This window comes from Myxocyprinus asiaticus, chromosome 30 (genome assembly GCF_019703515.2).
Source record: "Myxocyprinus asiaticus isolate MX2 ecotype Aquarium Trade chromosome 30, UBuf_Myxa_2, whole genome shotgun sequence".
In the NCBI taxonomy this organism is placed as follows: Eukaryota; Metazoa; Chordata; class Actinopteri; order Cypriniformes; family Catostomidae; genus Myxocyprinus; species Myxocyprinus asiaticus.
In genome coordinates this window covers 36649628-36676483 of record NC_059373.1, presented here as the reverse complement: position 1 = coordinate 36676483, position 26856 = coordinate 36649628, and the positions used below count along the sequence as shown (strand labels likewise).

The 26856-nt window shown below is 38.0% G+C and overlaps 1 protein-coding gene across 1 annotated transcript; it reads left to right on the top strand.

Moving 5' to 3' along the window:
- Positions 1-2900: 2900 nt before the first annotated feature.
- Positions 2901-26856, top strand: ywhaz (tyrosine 3-monooxygenase/tryptophan 5-monooxygenase activation protein, zeta polypeptide). Its single transcript, XM_051663297.1, has 6 exons — positions 2901-3068; positions 12620-12922; positions 13516-13639; positions 25631-25794; positions 25905-26000; positions 26581-26856. The coding sequence occupies exons 2-6, from the start codon at positions 12632-12634 to the stop codon at positions 26638-26640; spliced, it is 735 nt and encodes a 244-aa protein (XP_051519257.1). The 5' UTR covers positions 2901-3068; positions 12620-12631; the 3' UTR covers positions 26641-26856.

Below are 26856 nucleotides of genomic sequence, written 5' to 3'. Positions count from 1 at the left end.
GACTTAAAATCACCTAAAATGGTTTGTCAGACTTTTGACAGTTTTTCTGAGCCAGAGCTGCTTATTATAACTAATTGTCATTGAACTAACCTGATTAGGACACCCTTTAAAGACACTGAGGTCATTTTCAGAAACCCAGATAAAACTATTTTCTGTGTCATACTGACTCAAAGGTTTATAATTGCTGAACATCTAGAGGTAGGTGTGGCTCTGGGTGGGGTAAAAATCCCTCCTTATGAGTAAAATCTTATATTTGAGAAAGTGTGGTTTGTTGAGCAACAATTCATTTTTATTAGTGACTTTAACAATTACACAAATGATTAAAACCTATTCATGCCAAAAGGATTCATATCTCACAATGATGGTGTGACTGTACCCATCAATTGGGTTACCCGATCTTAAAACACTGTTCCAAAGAGAAAATGTGACCGTGTTAAAAAATAGAACATGCTCTGGATGGGAGATAATTGAGATTCCGCTTTTATTAGTCTCTCTTTCCTCTGCTCCAGTTAAAGGGCTGAGCAGATCTGAGTGTGGCAAAGCCTGAAGCTGATCAGACAATATTGTCTTCTTTAATCTGGCATTGTTTTGCACTGAGCATAATGTTGCATTGTGACATTGGTTTCTACAGCTTTTGTGGTATAATAAAATACAAGAAATCATGAGACACTCATACTATACAAAACAGAGGGTATAAACCTTATTCACAGAGGTGACATCTTTAATTTTTGATGGGAATGAAAATGAGGTTGTGAGGGACAGACAGTCTCTTCAATGGGTTTGGATCATTCTGCTGACAAAACATTGAAAAAATATCTTTCCAAAAATGTAAATAGACATAAAAACTCCAGTGCATGCCATTGAAGAAACGATCAGTTTGTCCTTCACAGACTCATTTTTATTCCTGTCAGAATGTAAAATATAGCACTTCTGTGAATAAGTCTATCAATACTTTATATACCCCCAAAATTAAGCAATGCATGTGTTATCTAACTAAACCAAAAAAGGAGAAAAAAATCCTATGTTTAAAAGGTATAGGGTATTTATTGATTTATGAAGTGATTTTAAGCTAACATCATTAGAGCAAAGCAAAACTAGAATTTTTTTTTTAATCTATAGAAATGTAGTATATTCAAAAATGTACTCATTTCCATGACGTTTCCACACCTAGAAATAATATAAAAAGAAAAATGATATTTTTGAAATATAATTTATAAAAATAAATTACAATTCCAGATTTTCCTTAACCATGGGAACCTATGTACTTATACACAATTACTTAAAGTGAATAAAAGCAGGATCCAACATTAATTTGAATTTAAATCTACATTTTATTTTAACATCTTACATTTAGCTAAATGACTTAATTTAATATTTCAGAGAAAATATAATATGTAGGTTTGGATATAACCAATACACTTGGACTGCAGCCCTGTTGTCTGACATCAGAATGAAAGATCTGAATCAACATCTGTATGAAGAAATTATGAATAAGTACTGCGTATCCCTGTATCTCTCCAGTCCTATTCTCTTTCCTTCCTTCTGTTCGTTCAATTAAAAAACTTCTTTCCAAAACAAGAGAGACAAAAGCATATGGTCACTAGCACAGTTCAGTACCTACTATAAGTGGATTGCACTGTCATCAGTGAGGCATTTCCTTTCATGCTATCTGAACTGTAATTCATCCTAACCATATAAGTGTTGCATAGACACATCACATACATTGTTCTGCACTAATTGCCCCATTAGATTCATTTTATACTGGCAACAGTTACATTAAAGGAATATTCCGGGTTCAATACAAGTAAAGCTCAATCAACAGCATTTGTGGCATAATGTTGATTACCACACAAAAATTATTTTGACTCGCCCCATCTTTAAAAACAACAACGACAACAAAAATCTGGGTTACAGTGAAGCACTTTCAGTGGAAGTGAATGGGCCAATCCATAAACGTTCCAATACTCACTTTGAGTAGTAGGCTAATATAGAATATAAAATTATAAGCTTTCCTGTCTTTTAACCCCTCCAACAATTGCCCACATTCACTTCCATTGTAAGTGCCTCACTGAAACCTCGATTTTTTTTTCTTCTTCTTTTTTTTTTTTTTTTTTTTTTTTTTTTTGTGGTGATCAACATTATGCCAAAAATGCTGTAGATTGAGCTCAACTTGTATTGAACCCGGAATATTATTTTAAATGTACAGAAACCAATACAAAGAAATATAAATGAAAACAATAGTGAGGGGTGAACTAATCAAATTTGGACCCTTTTGTATTTACACATTTCTACAGGCGTGAAATAATTTTGCAAGATTTGGTTTGTTTGGGGCGTGGGTAGCTCAGCCAGTAAAGACGCTGACTGCCACACCTGGAATCGCAAGTTCAAATCCAGGGTGTGCTGAGTGACTCCAGTCAGGCTTCCTAAGCAACCATTTGGCCTGGTTGCTAGGGAGGGTAGAGTCACCTTGGGTTAACCTCCTCATAATGTGATTCTTGCTCTCAGTGGGGCGTGTGGTGAGTTGTGCGTGGATGCCGCGGAGAAAACCAGGAGCCTCCACACCTGCTATCTAAGGTAAGGCGCTCAACAAGCCACATGATAAGATGTGTGAATTGACGGTCTCAGACGCGGAGGCAACTGAGATTCGTCCTCCGCCACCCGGATTGAGACAGTCACTACACCACCATGAGGACTAACAGCGCATTGGGAATTGTGCTTTCCAAATTGGGGAGAAAATCCACACACAAAAAAATAAAATTGGTTTGTTTTCTATCCATTTAATCATAAATACTGGAGAGAGAGAAAAAACTATAAGAAAAATATTATAATAATAAAGTACTATAATAAATATTTTTAAGAAGATTGCAATCATCCATCACGCTCAGGTTCTCGCTCCAGCCAATCAAAAGCGCGGTTGCCTTGGCAGCGGTTGACGTCACGGCCCCTGCCCAGTCCCTGCTGCGAGAGTGTGTGAGTGGGAGGGAAACCCCGTGGATCGCACGGGAACTCGGCAGTGAGCTGCAGCTGAGCGGTGCAACCGGAGATTGAGCGATCACTCTCACACACAGGTCAGTTTACTTTCGCTTCATTCATCTCTTCTCTGTGTTGTTGCGTAAATATGAGCTGTATTTCTTTATTCTGAGTCTATTTTGATTATTTAATGCGAAGTAAATGGTTTGTAATAGCTGCATTCAACAGGGATTCTTCGTTTTGCTTCAGAAAAGACTAAATGACGTTAAGTCAGAGCGGATTGCACGAACATGAGAAGTTCGCTATAAATTACTTCTGACATGCAACCCGGGTTGTTATGACATATAATAATAAGTGTTATTTCCGAGTATTCGCTCCTGATAGTGCTATAACCCGTTTCAAACTGCCACCAGACAACGGAAGGATGAGTCGACAATCCTCCTCCGCAAAGAAATATCACTCGTCTGTGTGTTTTACCATGTGCGAATAAGAATATGAGTGTAAAATGGCGATTTATCGTGTTAGGGCTTATTCTCCGAGAATATCTGGCACGCTAGCTCATGTCTGGCACATTAGGAAAAAAGTAGGGCGTTTACCTCCCTGCTGTACTTCTATGGAGTTCCTGTCAGAAGAAGGTGTCGAAAATGTGTCAATATTAATTTGCCAATGGAAATGTAAAGGTGTTTTGGTTCTTGTCAGCGCAATTTAAAACATTCTCCCCGTCTGAATGGCCATTGCAAGGTAAGCGGTGCAAATAAACCTCCAGTTCGTTGTAGTATTTTCGACACAAAGCGGACACTTGAAAGGTAACGGCAGATAGTGAGGACACGCGCGAGAAGGGCGGGAACAGTTCGTACGGACACATTCCCGGAAGGGCCGTGATGATTTTATACATCAGACTGGAGATGATCCATAAGGAGTGAGGTGCCTTCTAACACTGCGGTGCAGTGGACTGGGCGTGGTCGAAGTCATGTCCGCATTTTCACTCATGTGCTCTCATGTATCATATGCAGAGTGCTTACGTTTTGGGGTTTTTAAAGTTAGTAAAAAAAAAAAATTCATATATGCAGTATATATGTATACATATGTATTTATATGTATATATTATACTGGAACAAGTAGGAGGTGTATTGTGCACCTGTGGTAAGAGCATTTGATTTTCACTGGTCATCTCATGATTAACTAGTTTGAAATCCATATATTTTTATACAGAGGTGGGTAGTAACGTGCTACATTTACTTTAGTAACTTTTTTACTTTTTTTTCTTTTTTACTTTTAGAGTAGGTTTAAAAGTGGGTACTTTTTACTCTCACTCAAGTACATTTCTAATGAAACTTCTTTACAGTGGGCAGCGTTCCTGTTGTTACATTACTGTGTTTAATTTGAATGAATGCGTAATTTATTGAGAGATTATTGAATGGGACTTTTACGAGAGCGGAAGTTCACAGAGCTGCGCGTACTGTCACAGACTGTCACTCAATCACTGCTGCAGCATCAAACTCTTCAAAGTGAAACACTTTCTTCGCTCCGCACAGTGAAAAAAAGAATAGTTTTGTCATGCAATGCCTTCATTTAACACCAAGACAAGCGGATATTTCAAGATTAAAATCAAAGCTCCAATTTAAGGCAGCACGCTGAGGTAAGTTTTGGCTCTAATGCTAACACGGGCTTTTCTGTGTCATGGTGATGGTCATTTTCAGGGTGATAATGTAACTGGGCTCTTATGACATCAGTTTTTAAGTGTACATTTTTAAATCAGCGCAGCAATATATCAGTGCTTTGTCCCGCATGTCATGAGCAGTATTTACGCATTTACCCCGTGCCCTTGCAGAGGTACTGGAAGCTATCTCAGCTACTTCAGGCGGATTAACTATAAATCCATGTAAACATCCAAGTTAAGTGCTGTTCGCGTAAAGAACTGGAGCGCGAACAGACAGCATTTCTGCGCATGCACAGCGAGGTGCGTGAAGCGCGCGTGAGAGATGTGCGGGTGCGAGCCGATCGTATGTTGAAGAGAGTGGCTGTGTCCGCAATCGTTCACTCGTTCACTATTTCCTATATAGTGAATGGAAGTTAGTGCACTATATCTCAGCAGTGAGTGAATGAAATGAGTGAGTGAATTTGGACGCTGACGTATACACCGAGTGTCGGAGCAGAAAACAACATCACATATGAACTTTTAAAATACTTGGGCCTTACTTGTTATTCTTATTAAATAATATATTAATACAATAAATCTTCATTCTGTTTGTCATTTTTAATATATACTGTGTGTTAATATAAAGAGTAAACACATTTGATCAAATAAAGAGCACGTTTTAAAATGTATCTGTATGTTTTGCCTCTCTATATTTTATGTTATTTTAATCAAGTAATGATTTGTCAAAAAGTAATTTAATACATTCAGCATGAAAGAAAACATTGCAGGAGTGAAGGAAGCAATAAACTCCCAGCTCGTACGTCTTCCCCGTGGAGGCTTGTGGACAATTAACTGTCGTCAAGTGTACATCAAATGTACACTCTAAATTAGAGTGCATTGTGGGTAATAATGAGTGAACAAAAGTAAGGAACGAGTGGCTCACTCAGAATTCAGACAATCCTACAAAATGGCAGACACTCGAAATAGTGGATAGGGGGCGGTTTCAGACACAGTGAGTGTTCCACGACTGGGGTTGGTGCCCTACGTAGGCTGCGTACTCTGCATTTAGAGAGCGGCAGTACTGCTGTACAGAACTAATGATCTAAATCCTTTTGACACTGAAAACTGTTACTACACTGAAATAAGTATCCACTCAGGATTTTAAAAGCTGTGAAATAGCAAAGTAGCATTACTAAAACATGATCTTGCTTTGGTTTATATTTCAGCATTATATATAATGTCCTTGTGGGACATTTTCATGTTTTCACTGTAATAATTACTAGAAATGTTTCCAAACCTCTCTTATTGACAAATTCATCCAGATTTGACAAGAGCCCTTAAAGGATAGTTCACCCAAAAATTTTAATTCTCATTATTTACTCACCCTCATGCCACCCCAGATGTGTATGACTGACTTTCATCTGCTGAACTCAAATGAATATTTTTAGAAGAATTTCTCAGCTCTGTAGGTCCATACAATGCAAGTGAATGGGTGGCAACATTTTAAAGCTAAACAAAATCACGTAAGTCAGCATAAAAGTCATCCATAAGACTCCAGTGGTTAAATCAGTATCTTCAGAAGAGATGTGATAGGTGTGGATGAGAAACAGATCACCTTCATATTCTTCTTCTTGTGTTTTTGGTGATTCATATTCTAGCACGTGTGGAAGCTCACGGTTTTCTCCACGGCATCCACACACAACTCCCCACGTGCCCCACCAAGAGTGAGAACCACATTATAGTGACCATGAGGGAGTTAACCCAACGTAACTCTACCCTCCCTAGCAACCGGGCCAATTTGGTTGCTTAGGAGACCTGGCTGGAGTCACTCAGCACGCCCTGGATTCGAACTTGTGACTCCAGGTGTGGTACTCAGCGTCTTTACTTGCTGAGCTCCAGGCCCCACAGCTATCTATTTAATCATTTACTGTAATACGTGTGTATTTTATCTGGCATTTTTAAAGAAAATATATAACTCAGCATGTCCTGACCTCGGTGTAACGGCAAGCCTCTGCTTGGGTTCGATGGACACAAGGTAAGTTGTTGTTTGCCTTGTGTTGTCGGCTCCAACCAGAGAAAGAACATGATCCATCTGCTCTGCATTCATCCTGAAGTACTTCAGGTGCTGGTCATGGTCAAGGCGAAGTTCTGAGACAAGATGGTAATATGTACCAAATTCTCTCCTGCGCTGGTTGACTGAGTGAACCCAAAGTCTGCATCTCGTCCTCCTTCGTAACCTTAGCAACAGATACAGTGCGATAACCTTTCTTCTGTCAACAACTCGCACTACACAAAATAATGGCGAACCCATTGTTGTATTTGTGGTATACAGAAGCTGCGGTTCAGTTGCACACTGCGAACATGTCTTATGTGAAAGCACAATCAAGCACGTGCTACTTCTGCCTACGCACCGCATCTGCACTGCTTAAGCACTGCAACGCATCTAGTGTGAAACAGGCGTGAAGCAGTGCGTCACAACCATTTCATTGCAAACAACGTATGTGCTTTTACACCAGCAGCATTTCTTCGTCAGAAACTGCTGCGCTCTATACAGAAAATCAAGTTGTTAAATGGTTATCAGGAGTGAGCTTTTGATGTGTTACAAACGTGGTCGTCATGAAATCATATTGTGATGCTGGTGTAAACTAATGCAGTTTTATAGAATTATTTAGTGTAAACACAATGAGATCTGCTCATTTTTAAACATCATTATTTAGTGGAAGGGTGAAGACGATGAGCCGGAATGCTGTTTTGCACAACAGAAGACGTTTGATCACTCAATCTGGTTCAGTCACAATTAAATACCTTAATAATACAGTCAGAAATAAGTAATTATGCTCAACCATTGAATAGCGATATCTCTTTGTTCAAACTTAAGCCAAAACTTAAGTGTTGAGTACATTCCTCACAAAATGGATGCACTTCCAAGAATGTTAACTCACCATCTTCACAAACAGCCAGGTACAACGTCCCACGTTTTTTCCTTGGGTAATTAATCCTTATAAAAATTTGAGAGTAATGGAGCACTTTAATACAAGCGAGGTAAGTTTTGAATTTACCAACCACACATGGTGTCGTGTGCATTTTTACATTTGGCAGCAGGCTGGTCTGTGTGTATGGGTATTGCTGTTAACCCTTTAGACATGCGCTCTATTTAATAGTATATAATAGGGCAGTTTTATTTAGTTTAAGGCTTCAACTTGTAGTATACTATAGTTTTAAATGATAAAACCTCATGTCTGCTTAAGCTAAATAATTAAGATAATTACATTTTTAGGGGCCTGAGTAGCTCAGCGAGTATTGACGATGACTACCACCCCTGGAGTCACGAGTTCGAGTTACAGGGTGTGCTGAGTGTCTCCTAAGCAACCAAATTGGCCCGGTTGCTAGGGAGGGTAGAGTCACATGGGGGTAACCTCCTCGTGGTCGCGATTAGTGGTTCTCGCTCTCAATGGGGTGCGTGGTAAGTTGTGCATGGATCGCGGAGAGTAGCATGAGCCTCCACATGCTGGGAGTCTCCGCGGTGTCATGCACAATGAGCCACGTGATAAGATGCGCGGATTGACTGTCTCAGAAGCGGAGGCAACTGAGACTTGTCCTCTGCCATTGAGGTAACCGTGCCACCATGAGGACCTACTAAGTAGTGGGAATTGGGCATTCCAAATTGGGGAGAAAAGGGGATAAAAAAAAAAAAAGATAATTACATTTTGTTTTTGGGTTGTTTAAATTTGTTTAATTTGATTTTGTTTTCCTGTGAGCTGTGATTTAATACAAATACACACTAGACTACTAATACATGCTTATTCTGTGCAATGTATTTTTTTTTTTTTCCAAGTCTGCTCATCTTCATGATGTCTATCAGCAGCTTCTGCACTTCTGCCTCGCTTCTGATATAAATGCACTAATTTGTTAACATGAACGGCGGAAAAAAAAACGCACTGCTTCTGTCCTGCTTTGGCATTAGACAGGAAAAGTCATCTAACCAACACAGACAGGAACCAACCATTGTTAATTTTGTTGTCATGTACCATTTGAAGATACCACAATAAAACTCCAGCATAAACAAACACAACTAATGGATCCTTTTAACAGACTGTGACGCATTTCCGCCTTACCACAGATTCGACGAGGTTTCTAATAGACTTTATTCAAGCTAGGGATGCTGCAATGTGAGATTTTGATGGTTAGATTACCATCTGAGAAAAAATCGTGGTTAACAGGTTTTATGATAAATTGCAAATTTTCTTTATATGCAATAGCACTGAGGCAAAAAAGGCATATTATATCACAATTGAATGTGTAAGTGGAGACGTTTCTTAGGGATATATGGACTCTAAGCGAAGCCATACAAAAGGAAAACTTCTAAATGCACAATAAATGAATAGAAGGTATATAATAAGAGATGCAACAATGCTTATCCGCATCCTGGGTGCAAAATGCACTTCAATGTAAGTAGAGTGGTTGGAGTTGCTTCAGAACTGCATAACTAAGATTATTGTGGGTGCACAACATTTAGGTTATGGCATACAACATTTCTTTCTTCTGCAACAGTTTATTAAAGCGATCCATTGTTTGTCAGACACCCCAACATAAAGAATCGACAACAGACTTCAAAATACTGTCCTTTAATCTGTCCACAAAATCTCACAAATAAACATGTGGACTATGCATAATAACGGGAACATTACTTAAAGCAGGCTATTTAAAGTCCTATATTGACTAAAATTGACATTGTTGAATGCGGTGAATTTGTACTCAAGCAATGCTTTAAATAATGAGGATGATTTAAGATCCAATAGTAACTACATGTAAATGTGCACTGTCAGCACGCTTAAACATTACAATAAAGTTGCATCTTTCAATTCATTCTTTTAAAAGCACCAAAGCTAAAAATATTAAACTCACTAGTTGGTTGTTGGATGACGAAGTAAAACATCTTGTCACATTTGTAGGATGTGTAACTTTATATGACTTCTGTCAGCATGTTTTCCATCCATCGTCTTAAGTCAGTCATTCAAATGCTCCCACACAGCCGATTTTAAGTCGCTTTTTCGGTGGACACGAGTCTGGTAGATTGAATTCCTGTCATGTTTTGGAGTTTGTGTGTTTAAGCCTCAGTTTCATGTGAATTGAAAGTTCATGTTCAGTCCGCAACACCTGGCCAAGCACCACGCAGCCACCATCTGTAACCATATTAACAGCTGCTCTAACTGTCCAGGCACAAGCAAAAGAGAGGCTTACACTAAAAAATTAGTGATGCACCAAAATGAAAATTTTTGGCCGAAAACTGAAAATGCTTTAAATACTATATATATATATATATATGCTCACCGGCCACTTTATTAGGTACACCTGTATATCTACTTATTCATGTGATTATCTAATCAGCCAATCGTGTGGCAGCAGTGTAAAGGGTAAAAAAATGTGATCTTTGGCATGATTGTTGGTGCCAGACGGGCTGGTTTGAGTATATCTGTAACTGCGGATCTCCTGGAATTTTCACACACAGTCTCTAGAGTTTGCACAGAATGGTGACAAAAACAAAAAACATCCAGTGAGCTGCAGTTCTGCAGACAGAAATGGCTTGTTGATGACAGAAGTCAAAGGAGAATGGCCAGACTGGTTTGAACTGACAAAGTCTATGGCAACTCGGATAACTGCTCTGTACAATTGTGGTGAGAAGAATATCATCTCAGAATGCACAACAGGTCAAACCTTGAGGCGGATGGGTTACAACATCAGAAGGCCACGTTGGGTTCCACTTCTGTCAGCCAAGAACAGAAAGCTGAGGCTGCAGAGGGCACAGGTTCACCAAAACTGGACAGTTGAAGACTGGAAAAACGTAGCCTGGTTTGATGATTCTCGATTTCTGCCGAGTAGGCCTGTCGCAATTATTAAATAATCATCTGGTCACGGTTATTTGATCTAACTGTGGTTATTTGAGAACCCCGATTATTGTGTACTTCCAATTCCAGTCACATATTAATGCCCAAATAAAGGAATTTTAAGTGAATATATAGGCTAAATGTCGTCAATGGCACGTTTGTGTTTCATTCAGTTGATCTCAGAGCGTCACTGAGCTGCACTGCGGATGTCAACCAGCAGCTCATGAACCGCTTCTCTAACGTGCTCTGACGCGTGTGCCTTTAGCAGACTCACACGAAGATATAAATGAACAAATATAAACTTTGATAGTGAGTGCAAAATGCTCCGGCTTCACTTTAAATCATGTAATGACAAATGTCTCTGGTCACAGTGACACAGAGGAGGAGACACACGCTTGCTCTATTTCTGTGGAGTGATAAAATTATGAAATGAAATCTCAAAGATTTTGCTTCATAAGAAAAAAGGCCTAGTGGGTTAAATCAAAGAGCATTAAAAAACATGTGAAAGTGAAGAAATTAGGACAGAACTGACTATTGACTATTTCATAATATATAATATAAATGTATTAAAAAATGTTTTTTAATTATATTTAATTTATTATAAAAATATATAAAATAAAGTACAGAAGTTCCAAAACAACAGTGTAAATGTAAACCTGACCAAAACTAAAGTTGAAACATGGGCCTGTTAATACTAATCAGTCATCACTTGAATGCCACAGTCTATTTGAGGATTGTTGCTGACCATGTGCAACCATTCATGGCCACAATTTACATGTTCTAATGGCTACTTCCAGTGTGATACTGCACCATGTCACAAAGCATAAGTCGTCTCAAACTGGTTTCATTAACATGACAATGAGTTCCTTTAGTGGCCTTCCCAGTCACCGGATCTGAATCCAATAGAACACCTTTGGGATTTGGTTGAACAGGAGATTCGCAGCATAAATGTGCAGCTGACAAATCTGCAGAAATTGCGTGATGCAATCATGTCAACATGGACCAAAATCTCAAAGGAATATTTAACATCTTGTGGAATCCATGCCACGAAGAATTGAGGCTGTTTTGGAGCAAAGGGAGCCCTATCAGTATTAGTATAGTGTTTCTAATAAAGTGCTCAGTAAGGGTTTACCAAAAATCGAATATCATCAATAAGCTGAAATATATCAAAATATAATTTTTGTAGCCATATCCCCAGCCCTAGATGACTAAACAAACCAAGAGAAGCTTCTGTCTACCGTCTAAATCTTAAAAAAAAAAAAAAAAATCTCTATTTAATATTAATCTTTTTTATCTTACAAAATTTAGTTTTGGAGTAAAAACAATGCTAAATAAAAGTTAATACAAATTTTAACAATTTATGTACGTCATTTACTACCATATTAAATTGTGTGATGTGATATATGTATTGGCATTTTATCAGCCACCCTTCTCTCTTGATATCGGAATCAGCCATTAAAAAACCCATTTCAGTCGGTCACTACTTTCCAGTCTCCATGAATGGTTGTAAAAACGCTGAAAAAAATTCACAGAAATGTGTATAGTCTTTGTGATCAGAAATTATGTCTGCGCAAAAGTACTGGTTTCACAAGCTGATGTGTGTCATTTTTTTCTGTTAAAATAATTTCTCCTAACCCATCTTAATATGCTGAGATGACTATAAGCAAGCCATTTGATGACTCTGAGACACTATTAAAACATTGCTTTGTAATTTTGAGCAACACAACAAAATTGGCTCAACAAATGGCATGAATTTTGGGGGTTTGTTCGACCAATAGCGGATGGGGGAAGTATTCAGCAAAGAATTCGGGAAAACATTACTTTTCTGTCATTGTTTTTGCAATCCGTTTGGTGGTGCTAGTGGTTCAGAAATTTTCTAAGAAGTGTTGAAGCTTGGAAGTTGTTTCCAAGTGGATCTGTAAAAACCTGTGCACCTTTGCTCTCTCTTATTTGTTTTATTTTTATTGATTTTATTTTTTAGCCAGTGAAGCGTTTGCTTGATGTAATTGTGCAATTAAGATGCCCAATTAGCAATGTGCCGCAGTGTGATACCTCTGTGACATTCTAACATCTTCTGAAACATTGATTTTTGACTTCCAACTGAAATTCTGTGTTGTTCCTGTAGAATCAAGCAGCCATGGACAAGAGCCAACAAGTGCAGAGGGCCAAACTGGCTGAGCAGGCCGAACGCTACGATGACATGGCCGCCTCCATGAAAGAAGTGACGGAGCTTGGAGAGGAACTGACCGACGAAGAGAGGAACCTGCTCTCTGTGGCCTACAAGAATGTTGTGGGCGCTCGCCGGTCTGCCTGGAGGGTGGTGTCCAGCATCGAGCAGAAAACTGAGGGCAGCGACAAACAGCAGATGGCTAAAGAGTACCGGGAAAAGATTGAGACAGAGCTGAAGGCCATCTGCAAAGACGTGCTGGTGAGCTTTCTGTAGGGCATTATAAACATTGCAGAGGAATACACGTTATATTGGATAGTGTGAGTAACTTACTGCAAACTAGTTGGTATTTCTGGCATTAGCCAGAACTAGGGCTGGCAATCAAGAACCGGTTCTAATTCACTGGTTTTGCACCAAACTGTATTCCCACCACTAGATCAGCAAAACAATGGGGTCTGTTGTTTGAGTGGTTTTTTTCTCTTAGGAAGCTGAAAGTGAGACTCACTCAGTGCTACTGGATAAGGCTTTAATGAATCAGACAGGGCCATTTCCCTCCCTCTTTACTGGGACTTTTTAGTTGGATTGTTACTCGAGGCATCTTGCAGTGGTGGAACATGGAATGTTATGCTTTGCATGAATGACATTACTCTCATTTTCCAGCTTTTATTTAGACTGCCTTCATAAGAATGTGATGTTTAATGTTGGCATTAGGAGGGTAATGGGTTGAAGTTGGCTCATACATAGACATAACATGCTGGAATGCCATCAGCTTATTGCATTTTAGTCTCTGTTACTGTCCAACTTAGACTGAAGCTGTGTGGGTGTTCACATGCATGTGTGTCTCTCATCCTCAGCATCTCCTGGACAAGTTTCTGATCCGCAAAACTTCTCCGGCAGAGAGCCAGGTGTTCTACCTGAAGATGAAGGGAGATTATTACCGCTACCTGGCAGAGGTCGCCACGGGAGAAGAGAAAACCAGTGAGTATCTGCGGACCTTTGGAATCCAAAATCTCCCATGCTGGGGATAGTAATTTCTCTTTATTTAATACCCTACATTTTGATTTAAAGGGTTAGTTCACCCCAAAATGAAAATCCTCTCATGATTTACTTACCTTTAAGCCATTCCAGATGTGTATGACTTTCCTTCTTCAGCAGAACTGAAGTGAAGATTTCTATAAGCAGATTTCAGCTCAGTTTGTCCATACAATGCAAGTAAATGGGTGCCATCAGGCTGCTGGCAGTTTGACGGTCCAAAAGTCAGCAGCAAAGCAGCATAAATGTAATCCACACAACTCCAGTCAGTCAATTAATGTCTTCTATAGCAAATCGATAGGTTTGAGTAAAAAATAAATTGCATACAATCTGCATAATTCTACACAATTGTAGATAAAAGTTGGCCATCTTTCAGGAGTAACCGTCTTGAAAATCTGGCATTTGTTGTGGTTGTACTGCTGAATAATTCAAATAAATTTGAACCACTGATTCTTCAATTCGTCTGCCTTTGGAAGTCCAAAAAAAGAGGTTTTGCAGTGAAGAAAACAGCATCTTCTTGACATGGCGACAACACTAACCCAACTCATCCTGGCCACTGCTATAACTATGTTTGTTTGAGGGTGGGCCAAAGTAGCACTTAGGCTGGCATTATGCAAATGTATTACATAGTGATGTAGATACTTTACGGAAGAAATGGCTGGACTAAAATCCAGCCGTTTCTTGTAGTTCTAGAGCAGTGTTGTCTGTGGGAAAGCATAACTCCCTTTTGCTTGGACTTTGTGCTTTGTAACTTTGCAAACCGTTTACATGCACAAACAGCTATGTTACTCACTAAAGGAAAGGTAAAATCCCAAAAAGCATAATAGGGCCTCTTTAAAGGTGCTGTAAGCGATTTTTCTTTTTTTTTTTGTTTTTTTTTTTATGGAAAAATTATGCAAAAAATTTTCCTACTCCCTTAAAGATATTACTGAAATAAGTGTCCTGAGATATCGCACCGGTCTCTGTGACAGCTGTAGGCTTTGTAAACAAAACAAAAACGTGTCCACGGATCGCAGACATTGACACATTGCACCTGTCAACCATTGTGCTTGTTCTCAAATGAAGCAGATCTTTGAGGCTATGATTCTTAATGTTTGTCAGTTGAGGGCGCTATTGTGCCACTGTTGAATTTGACAGCCACAGGAACAAACAATGCTGCTCTTTTGCTCTGTTTTGGCCTCAAAATTATCTTTGGAGGGCAGGGTTTTGGAATGAGGGGGTATGGCTAATTCAGCAGCTCAGTCACATGTAAGCTTCAGAATGCTAAAATCGCTTACAGCACCTTTAAAGGTAAGTAAATCATGAGAGAATTTTCATTTTTGGGTGAACTAACCCTTTAAGAAACAGATCCAAATCAGATTGTTATACTCTTTGAAAATTATCATCTGTTTTTCCCCTTGCAAGAATAATGTAATGTATTCCAAATTACGAGACCTAGTTTGTGATCTTCAACATGTCCTCAGCACATGAGACTTCGTACGATATATCTTCCTGCCAGCTTTGTAGCCACACCTCTGTCACACACACATAGACAAATATTTTTTGGGTTTGACGTGTGCCAATGGAACAGGTCATAACTTGTGCTTCCACACCCTTAATAGCAGATTATTGAGTGATTGTTCCACAAAATATCTCTTTGTAAAAAAAAAATAATAATAATTTAGGCTACACTTACAATACTTAAGCTGTTCCAAAACCTATAGTGAGCCTCCTTTGTAGACAGCTGCCATCTAAGGTCACGTCTACACAAATCCAATTAAGTTGGAAAACTCTTCAATTTCCTGATGTCCTAATTTTCTAAGTATGCAGTTATGGAGAGTGTTTTTGAAAGTGTCCTTTTTGGTGGAGGAAAACAGTGTTTCAGTGTGGATTAGAGGTATAAACCGCAAAATCAATGCATTTTCAAATGAAAATGGATTAGTGTGGATGTGGTCTAAGGGAGCATCAGAACTGAAATGGAATCTCCTAAGTGGCTGATTTTGAACACCTAGAAAAATGTAACTTTAATTGAACTATTCAATCAAAAATTTTATCAGAGGTTGTTGCAGTGAATTCTAGGATTGCCTTATCTGAGAAGGATACATGCAGTTCTGCCTTAGTATTTGGCCTAAACAAGGTATCTTAGAGGGCAGCATAATGTTAGTACCTTCCTATTGAAACAGCTCACCTATGATGCCTTAAAATTAGGGCTGGGTGTCGCCAAAGGCTTCCAATACGATACGTATCACGATAAATATGTCACGATTCAATATATTGTGATACGTCACAGTTTCATTATTGGATCTCGAATGTAACTGCGCCAAATGTATGTGAGACACCCAGCATGTCCGTGAAAGAAAAGTGGATCATCATCGCGATATGTTGATATTAGTGCCTGACCGATATATCGGTCGGCCGATATTAGCGTTTCACCAATATATCGTATCGGTGTATATGTTTACCAATTTTGCAGCTGAGCAGACAACGGTGCGGTGGTGGACTGTGTCTGTTGAGTGTTGATTTCATGCTATGTTATTACCTAGTTGATGAGAGACAATGCTGGAAAGTAAAATAAACAATGTCTGTCTTTTACTCTCCGTGACAACGAGCTTACAGCTAGCTAACTAGCTAACCACGTAGCTACTTTCATTGTTGTCAGTTGAGTGGAAGCTAATGTGTAAACATGTATTCACCAAACTGTTTTGTTCAGGATTCACAGTTTGGTACCCCCTTCAACCGAACAATTCCAGTCGTTGCATTTATAAAATGTAATATTTAAAAGTCTGGTTTTCCACCGTTGAAACTTTCCCCTGAACTTGCATAGCAACCGCTGCCGCTGTTTATCTTGACTCGGCAGTATTAATGTAGTCAGCATTTGACTGATACTAAACAGTAATACTGATGTTTATTTAGCTATTTATTTTATTTGTATTTATTCTTTATTTTAATGGTCAGCATTTGACTGATACTAAACAGTACTGATGTTTATTTAGCTGTTTATTTTTATTTATTCTTTATTTTAATGGTCAGCATTTGACTGATACTAAACAGTACTGATGTTTATTTAGCTGTTTATTTTTATTTATTCTTTATTTTAATGGTCAGCATTTGACATACTAAACATACAGCACTGATGTTTATTAAGCTATTTATTGTATTTTTATTTATTCTTTATTTTCTGTATTCATTTCTAGAATTTGTTGACAATGTATAATAATAATAATAATAATGTCATGTTCTTTGATAAAAATATTTAATTGAATAATCTTGCACAACTGTAAGCACTCTTCAGTGCTGTCAATCTTTATTGCATTTAATATTTTGAGGCTGAATCTGATAATAGTTTTACTCACAGTTGTACTTATTTATTTGTCTTTGAGCTAATATGTTCTGCTACAAACCCTGTTAAGCTGCCTACCTAGAGAGCATTTTTAAAAGGATAGTTCACCCAAAAATGAAAATTCTCATGTATTCACCCTCATGCCATCCCAAATGTGTATGACTTTCTTTCTTCTTCAGAACACAAATGAAGATTTTTAGAAGAATATTTTAGATCTGTAGGTCCTCACAATGCAAGTGAATGATGGCCTGAATTTTGAATCTTTAAAAAGGACATAAAGGCAGAATAAAAGTAATCCATAAGACTCCCGTGATTAAATCCATGTCTTCTGAAGCGATATGATAGGTGTGGGTGAGAAACAGATCAATATTTAAGTCCTTTTTCACTCTAAATCTCCACCTTTGACCAGACCTGACCAGTAGGTGGCGATATGCACAAAGAATGTTAATCGCCAAAAACAAAAGAAGAATGTGAGAGTGAAGATTTATTGAGGAAAAAAAGGACTTAAATATTGATATTTTTCTCACCCATGCATGGAAACAAGCTAACTGCAAAGTTACTTGCAAGACAGTGCCAAGGGAAATGTTGATTATATTCAGCACTGAAAAGAAAAGGATCCATAGAAAGCTAAGGATGGTACAATATGTCAAATTTCTAAATATCGTGAACGAAAATATATGATGAACCACACTGAGGCAAAATTTGATATTTGAAATTTGCAACACTGCTTTCTGTCCATGTGATCATATGTGAAATTACCTATCAAACATCAAAATCTGTCACTTTTTTCTACACTGTTTACTACAGTAGGTATCCAACTAGAATGGCCCTTACTATCGAGTGGATTAAAGTGGCGGTAAAACTTTAAATTCTAACACATAAGACCCTTTCGCAAAATCACTGCCAGGAGGCACAAAGGGACAGTTTTGACACCATTTCTTAGTGTGAAGAAAGTGAGTTATTATGATTAACACTATTAATATTATTATTTGTATTGTATTTTGTACATTTTAATGTGTAGAAGGCAATCTAACAATGCAGAAAATGAATGGCAGCATTTGAGTTATAGCTTAGGTAGCTCATAAATGAGGACAATTTTTATTTTTTAGAATGTCAGCCTTTTTCAATAATTAAAAAACTGTTGCTTAATAGATATTAGTTAAATAATTATCTTCCTGAAAATGTAAATGAAAATGCATTAACAATTTTATTTGTTAGCCATACTGAAAAAAAACAACAACAGCGCATTTAATAAACTGTGTTGACCCGTGTAATAATTGAACCGGATAGTCGGTAGTTATAGACTAAAATAGAGTGCTTCAATTGAAACCCCGCTTATAAGCGTAATGCTCATTATGTTGTAATTATACAGTTTATGATATGCCTTTAAAATTACAGAGGATGGTGTGGAGTAGAGAAAAGTTCAAGTTCTTTAAATGAACACATGTGGACTGATAGCTTAGGGGCAGTGTGCTCGGCTCTCGTGCAGCAGATTCTTATTTTATTGTTTGTTTGTCTGATTTACAAAAAGCCATTTTGCACTGTAGCTGGCACTAACTGGGTTTCCATCCAACTATTTTTATGTGCATTTTAAAATTGCACGTAAGAAATCCTGAATGGAAATGCTTGATATGTGAATAAACTCTCAAAATTTGTTTAAAGTGTAATGCTCTAGGAAGAAGTAAGAGTAGTTTTGAAGAGTTTTGCATTAGTTAAAATGTGCATGAAGGTGATGGAAACAGTTTATTCACAAAACGATGATGTGTTTTGACCATTTGTGCACTTGCATTATTAAAAAATCAAATATACACTTTCATATACTTTTTCAGGACATGTTCTTTTCAGTTCTGTTGCTTGTTCTGCACATGATCAGCCTGAATGTAGCCCACTATTTTAGAAGGTTTATTTGTTTGACCTTTTATATACAGGTGCATCTCAATAAATTAGAATGGCGTGGAAAAGTTCATTTATTTCAGTAATTCAACTCAAATTGTGAAACTCGTGTATTAAATAAATTCAATGCACACAGACTGAAGTAATTTAAGTCTTTGGTTCTTTTAATTGTGATGATTTTGGCTCACATTTAACAAAAACCCACCAATTCACTATCTCAACAAATTAGAATACATCATAAGGCCAATAAAAAAAAACATTTTTAGTGAATTGTTGGGCTTCTGGAAAGTATGTTCATTTACTGTATATGTACTCAGTACTTGGTAGGGGCTCCTTTTGCTTTAATTACTGCCTCAATTTGGCGTGGCATGGAGGTGATCAGTTTGTGGCACTGCTGAGGTGGTATGGAAGCCCAGGTTTCTTTGACGGTGGCCTTCAGCTCATCTGCATTTTTTGGTCTCTTGTTTCTCATTTTCCTCTTGACAATACCCCATAGATTCTCTATGGGGTTCAGGTCTGGTGAGTTTGCTGGCCAGTCAAGCACACAAACACCATGGTCATTTAACCAACTTTTGGTGCTTTTGGCAGTGTGGGCAGGTGCTAAATCCTGCTGGAAAATGAAATCAGCATCTTTAAAAAGCTGGTCAGCAGAAGGAAGCATGAAGTGCTCCAAAATTTCTTGGTAAACGGGTGCAGTGACTTTGGTTTTCAAAAAACACAATGGACCAACACCAGCAAATGACATTGCACCCCAAATCATCACAGACTGTGGAAACTTAACACTGGACTTCAAGCAACTTGGGCTATGAGCTTCTCCACCCTTCCTCCAGACTCTAGGACCTTGGTTTCCAAATGAAATGCAAAACTTGCTCTCATCTGAAAAGAGGACTTTGGACCACTGGGCAACAGTCCAGTTCTTCTTCTCCTTAGCCCAGGTAAGACGCCTCTGACGTTGTCTGTGGTTCAGGAGTGGCTTAACAAGAGGAATACGACAACTGTAGCCAAATTCCTTGACACGTCTGTGTGTGGTGGCTCTTGATGCCTTGACCCCAGCCTCAGTCCATTCCTTGTGAAGTTCACCCAAATTCTTGAATCGATTTTGCTTGACAATAATAAGGCTGCAGTTCTCTCGGTTGGTTGTGCGTCTTTTTCTTCCACACTTTTTCCTTCCACTCAACTTTCTGTTAACATGCTTGGATACAGCACTCTGTGAACAGCCAGCTTCTTTGGCAATGAATGTTTGTGGCTTACCCTCCTTGTGAAGGGTGTCAATGATTGTCTTCTGGACAACTGTCAGATCAGCAGTCTTCCCCATGATTGTGTAGCCTAGTGAACCAAACTGAGAGACCATTTTGAAGGCTCAGGAAACCTTTGCAGGTGTTTTGAGTTGATTAGCTGATTGGCATGTCACCATATTCTAATTTGTTGAGATAGTGAATTGGTGGGTTTTTGTTAAATGTGAGCCAAAATCATCACAATTAAAAGAACCAAAGACTTAAATTACTTCAGTCTGTGTGCATTGAATTTATTTAATACACGAGTTTCACAATTTGAGTTGAATTACTGAAATAAATGAACTTTTCCACGACATTCTAATTTATTGAGATGCACCTGTATATAGAGAGAGAGAGAAATGTATATGAGTAACTTATTATTTAAACTTTGAACATTTATATTTTGTATTAAATAACTTTATTTTAATGAGAAATTATAATGTGCATTTTGCTCAGTCATCTTTCAAAAAAAAAAAAAAAATTCTGTCATACTTAGTCTTTAAAGTGCCATTTATATCTAATCGAGATTATATCGATATCGTACATCGACCTGAAACGTGAGATAATGATATTGTCTCATCCCTATTCAAAACAGTTCCATATTATTAAAATACACTATTTTCCCCAGTGTTTTTGTGTGCTGTGTATTTTTATAATTCAAGTGTAGCAAAATGCTTTCATCATACTGTTGAAATCAACTGTGACTGTTAGTTGTGTCTTTCATGCACTATATGTGAGGAGTTGAAATCAGTCAGTCATGAGGTTCCATGTTGGTTAGGACAGCAATGCAGCTCACTAGTGTCAGTGTTCCTTGAAACTTCTACCTAACTTTTATTGTTTGAAAATAAGAGGTCAATCAGTGACCCTTTCTTAATAGAGTTAGACATCACCCATAGAGAAACACAGCTTTGGTTTTCGTTAATTATTTTTCTAGAAATGAAGATGAGGCTGTAGAATGGAGGTTGAGATCTGAAGGTCTTGTGTCCTAGTTCATTAAAAAGCTCTTGAGACACAAACAGCTTGCAGATTAATTTGACATCCTGTGTGACGTTATATCATTTTATGCCTCTTAAGTTGCCCACATGTAGGTATGATTCTGTCTGTCCTTTCTGTACTCTTGGTGTTTAAATGGTTTTTGCTTTCCTTATAACTATTCCTTATAGTCTTAAATAATTACTTGAACTTGAAACAATGTGTACTCAAATTAGTATTTTGTTGTGGTATCGAAATTGATATTGAGAATTTTCAAGTTAGCAAAATAGACATTAGAACTTGTGAATCGGAATCAAATCATGAAATCTGTATTGATACCCAGTCCTACACTTCAACGCTTTCAGGAATACATTTCAAGAAAAGTACTGTCGGACTTCAATGAGCAATGTTTCTGTTGTTGTGCATTATCCATTTTTTGAGGCCTATGACAGTTTTGCCCAATAAAAGTATTGTTTCGAATATTTGTTGAATTTCTGTCAGTTAGGGCAGCTGTGCGTAGCATCTACAGTATATGTCTGTAAGACCTGCGTATGATCAGTAATTATACAGGGTTTCCTTAGGACCAAATAGTCTTTCAGGCAACCCACAACTCTTGTTTTGTAAATGTAGATTTTGCACATGGCTAGTTACAGTGCACCTTCTTTCTAATCATTAATGATTGACTAATAAGGGAATTCCCTTCACATGTGGTCTTTGGCTCAGGTGGGTCTGTCTGTCAAAGTAATAATTCACTCTTTCCAGTAGATGCATGGGCTTATTAGGCTTTCTTCTGCTCCCTGCTGGCTTTGATGAATTTTTAAGAGCCTGGTGTGTTTCTATGGCAGCACAGGAGCAAATGATCTGAGAGATACAGCTGAAAGTACCATCTGTGGAAATGACATGATCGTGCTTTGCAGCAGATCCTACATCAGTCATGTTTGTGTAGTTTTAAGGTTAAGTTTAAGGTTTTTCCATCCTGATATTTTAAATAAAGTATTTCAATGTATTTATTTATTTTTTATTTTATGGAACTTATTTTTTCCAATTCAAGCAGTATACTCTTTTTCTATGTTAGGTATCAAAAGTACTAAATGCTTTTCCATATTTTTTTTTTCTGTAAATAAAGTTTTGATACCCATTTTCATTTGAAGTATGTGACTTCACTAAGTGTGAGTGATACTTTGTTTAAAAGCTGGCTAAACAAATTTATAACATCGATCAACATATGTTGTTTTTGGCCATACCGTGAAAAGAATTTTCGGCTATTGATAACAGCCAAAATGTTGACCTTATTCACGCTAGTGGCATCTTTGATTTTTAATGGGAATGACAACGAGGCTGTGAGGGATAGACGTACAGTCTCTTCAATGGGCTGTACTGCAGTTTAAAGTGTTTTAGGATCGTTCCACAGACGAAACATTGAAAAAATATTTTTTAAGAACACTCAGTAGACAAATAAAACTCAAGATGGAAAATCAGATGGGATCCAGGAACTTTATACAGATTTATACAGATACCATGTGTGCCATTGATGAGACTAAGTCTAGCCCTCACAGCCTCGTTGTCATTGCCGTTAAAAATCAAAGATGCCGCTACTGTGAATAAGGTCTATGGTTGCATCACTATTTTTCATAGATCTGTACAGAAAAGGAATGCTTGTGTCTAACTGAGAATTAGCAGCCACTGACCTACTACTGTCAGTGTAATGGGCAGCCTGATCATCGCCATGGCAACAGCATCTGGCACACGCATGTTGTCCAGCTGGGTGTCGGCAGTAGGCAGAACCTCCTGTGGGTGGGATTAATATATGCACTGCCTTCACCACTGTTCAGCAGTCTCCAAAAGCTCTTCACATGAACAATGACTACTGCTCATCCTTATAGAGTCGCCTTTTCAAACATTTGTGTTGCACTCGAAGCACAGATCAATACAGGCAAGCTTTTAATGCATCACAGTATGACACACTAACAGCCCTATTGTGTGCTGTGGAGAAGCAGTGGCTTCCAGAGCTCAACATGAAATCTTGTTACAGTGATTCTCTTTTTATTTGAGTACAAAACCAAATAAATAAACAAACTAATTAATTAAAATTATGTATGTACTCTATACTGGTGTTTATTATTACTTAAAATATTTTATCAACACAAGTGGCATTTTATTTTGTGATTTGACTCACTTGGCCTGTCCTGGCTTCTAGCAGACTTAAACACTACACTGAAACTATTATACATAGAAACATAATGTTTGCAATAACTTGTAATAATATAACTATCAAATTATATTATTTAATTCTAGGATAAGTTCTACACAATTTATCTGGCACAAAAACAATGTCAATCTCATTTAGGGTGACATTAAACAAATAGGGTGGTATTTAGTGTAAATACAAATTTACACTAAGTACAACTATTAAAACACATTAGTTTATATTACTGATTTGAAAACCGTTATAAGCAGCTTCAGGTACTGTATCTAAATATTTCACTTCAAACAAAGAAGGCACAGTAACATCTATGCATGGGCTCTTGTGAATCGTTTATTTGAACTGGTTAACTGTAACCATACGAACGAACCAGGTCACTAAAATGTGTTGGATTTTCCAATGATGTAAGTGGATTGGTAATCCATTATTTTAACAGATTCATTTACAGTAACCGTCTGAACAAATCGATTCACTTACTAGTAAATGTTTTGGACTGCCCACGAGAGAGAGAGAGGTAAACACATTTGATCGATGTCTCTGTTTGATCGGCAGCTGAGTGTGCAAAACAATGTGACAATGTAGTGTTTTGTCATATTACACTTGAACTACTTGGACAAAGTAGCTTGTTACTGGAAAAGTTCCAGGGTTATGAAAATAGTAGCATTACTGTCCCCCCCAATGTATAATGTAATCAGATGGGCAAATAGCAAAGCTTTTAGCTTAACTACATTTCTGAGTTGTGAGGTGGTAGCTTGGCTAGTTTTTAAATCAAGTAGCTTTTCAGTAGCGAAGCTAATTTATTGATTTGGTAGTAGCGCAGGGTTGAAAAAAGCTACACCACAACATAATGCCATGTACAGTGTTTACTGTTGACTAGGGCTGCAACGATACATGTATCCGCGCCAAACCGAATGGATACAGGGCCTTCGGTACAATACACACAGTCACATGAATGATTACATATCATAGCATGCGTGTAATCAATATTAAAACAACATATAATGAACAACACAAACCGCATAGAACTCAAATGAAAAAAGATTGTGGAGCAACATGGGACCGCACGGAATTAAAACTTAACAGAGCAAAGCGCCAGGCGGTACACTACAAGCTGCAGTTCAGATAAATGCACGTGAAGTTTATACTAGCTAGCTTGCTATTTTTCCCAACTGTGATGGAACTAAGCAAAATATAAATATGTCGGACTTAATTAAGCCTGAAACTGAAGACCCACCTCCGTCTCTAAAATCTGTTGTTTTGGAGCATTAAGGTTTCGCAGTAAACTACAGTAATAGTGGGCAATGAGTAGCGAACAGGATGAAGGCTGTGTGTCGGCTGTTTCAACAAATTCGAGTATGTCTTTAGAAGCACATCTTACATGATGACTCATTTGACATCATCCATATGTGTCACTTGAGCTTATGGGAGCAAATCATAAACAGCCTGGGCAAGTTAGTCTCGCCACAGCATTCAAGCAGCCTCTCGCTGCAAGCTCAGACAGAGCTAAAGCGATAACAAACGCCATAGGAGTATTTATTACTGTAGATATGCGACCACACTCAGTCGGCGAGAACACATAATTTAAGCATCCGCTTAACGTGCTTGAGCCCTGTTATAAACTTGAAAATTGAGTGGTAAGTACAAGTGGTGAGCTGAAAGGCAAAAGACAGAAATCTGCACTGCTAACGTCTTCATTTTGTTACAATTATTATTATTATTACACTTTTTTTTAACTTTATTTGTTTTTATACAATGTGCATATAAGAGGCTCTTAAGTTTTATATTGTAAATTTGTTGAAGAAATATACATAGTGCAGTCATGTATACAGTAAATGAGCCTTCACAATAAGAATTGTTGCCCATCAGCCACTGTGTTTTCAAAATAAATTATTTAAAGAAAGATTCTTTTCCCTGCTGTACTGAAACCATACCAAAACGTGACCCCAAAACCAGGGCATGTACTGAACCGTGAATTTTGTGTGCCGTTGCAGCCCTACTGACGACAGTTTTGAATGCGAACTAAAGATGTCCAATTCACAAATGAATCACTCATTTGAGTCGGTTCTATACAACGAATTGGACGCATGTGATGGCAAAGCAATCTGAATCGGTCCGCGGTTCAATTTGAATGACTCGGAAAGCTTATGCACGCGCTGCTGTATCATTTGGAGCAGTTACTCGCCAACACAATAACGGAATGGGTGTTTTAAACAAACCCCAAACCTAAAAATGAACGATTGTAACAGTAATGCTTGCCTTATTTGTATTCTGTACAGATATCATCCAGAAGTCTCAGGAAGGGTACCAGGCTGCTTTTGACATCAGTAAAGACAACATGCAGTCCACTCATCCCATCCGCCTGGGCCTGGCCCTCAACTTCTCTGTCTTCTACTACGAGATCCTAAACTCACCAGAGCAGGCCTGCGAACTGGCCAAGAAGGTTGGAATGGGCACAAAGCTCACACACACACACACATGCGGCTTTTATTTTGATTGGACCTAAAGCTTAGCATTGCTATCTATTTAACCATGGATCTGTTTTTTATGTAGGCTTTTGATGATGCCATTGCTGAGCTGGACCAGTTAACCGAGGATTCGTATAAAGACAGCACACTGATCATGCAGCTACTTAGAGACAATCTGACAGTGAGTTCTTCAGCCATCTTCTTCACCCAGCTCTTTGAAATTTGTTCCGTTGAGGATGCAGTGATCTGTGATAACAAAATTTTTTCATATTTAAAATGTCAGAAATTGGTTATGATTAGGGTTGCACATTTCAAGTTAATAAAAAAACAACAATAACAACAAAAACTATATGGCCCATGTGGTTATTAATAAGCAGAAGGCTGTGATTTATTTATCTCCAAATGTGGCGTGCTTCAAAATGAAGTGGTGGCGTACTCTTCTGTATTATACTACACATACTCCACTGTGGGCGGGGCTACTTATAATTTTACCACCAAGGGACTAACAAAATGCTTTATCTCATCTTGCCTGGTTAGGACACTGTCATGTGCATTTTCAACATAAATTCAATTCATGTGCCTCTTAGTTCTTAAAGCTTGATATCTAAACAGCAGCATTATGATATGTTAAATGTTTATATCGCAGTTCAAATTGCGATATAGGTCAATTTATCGCAATAGAGTTTGTTTGTGCAAAATAAGCAGCACTAGTTTAGATGGATAAATGTGAAAATCTTAACCAGTTCTCCTGTGTTTTTCAGCTGTGGACCTCTGACAATCAGGCTGACGGTGAGGACACAGAGGAGGGACGAGAAAACTAAAGCCAACTCTACAATGAACCTTTCAGTCAGCACAGCGAGAGATGATGCTGACGCTTTAAAGTTCCAGCTTCATACTCACCAGCCCGTCATTTATATGTGTGTTTGGAAATGAGAGTGTGAAGAAAAGACTGTTTCATGACTGTATGTGTACATGTGTGTTTGTTTGGGGGGCAAACAGCAGCTGTTTGTTTATTAAACATGATTTGGTGGACAACA

Excerpts from the sequence above, each read along its gene's own strand:
- ywhaz (XM_051663297.1), top strand. The coding sequence starts at position 12,632 with ATGGACAAGAGCCAACAAGTGCAGAGGGCCAAACTGGCTGAGCAGGCC. Across the intron at positions 12,923-13,515 it reads CCATCTGCAAAGACGTGCTG|CATCTCCTGGACAAGTTTCT; the intron begins GTGAGCTTTCTG and ends TCTCATCCTCAG. Across the intron at positions 26,001-26,580 it reads TACTTAGAGACAATCTGACA|CTGTGGACCTCTGACAATCA; the intron begins GTGAGTTCTTCA and ends TGTGTTTTTCAG.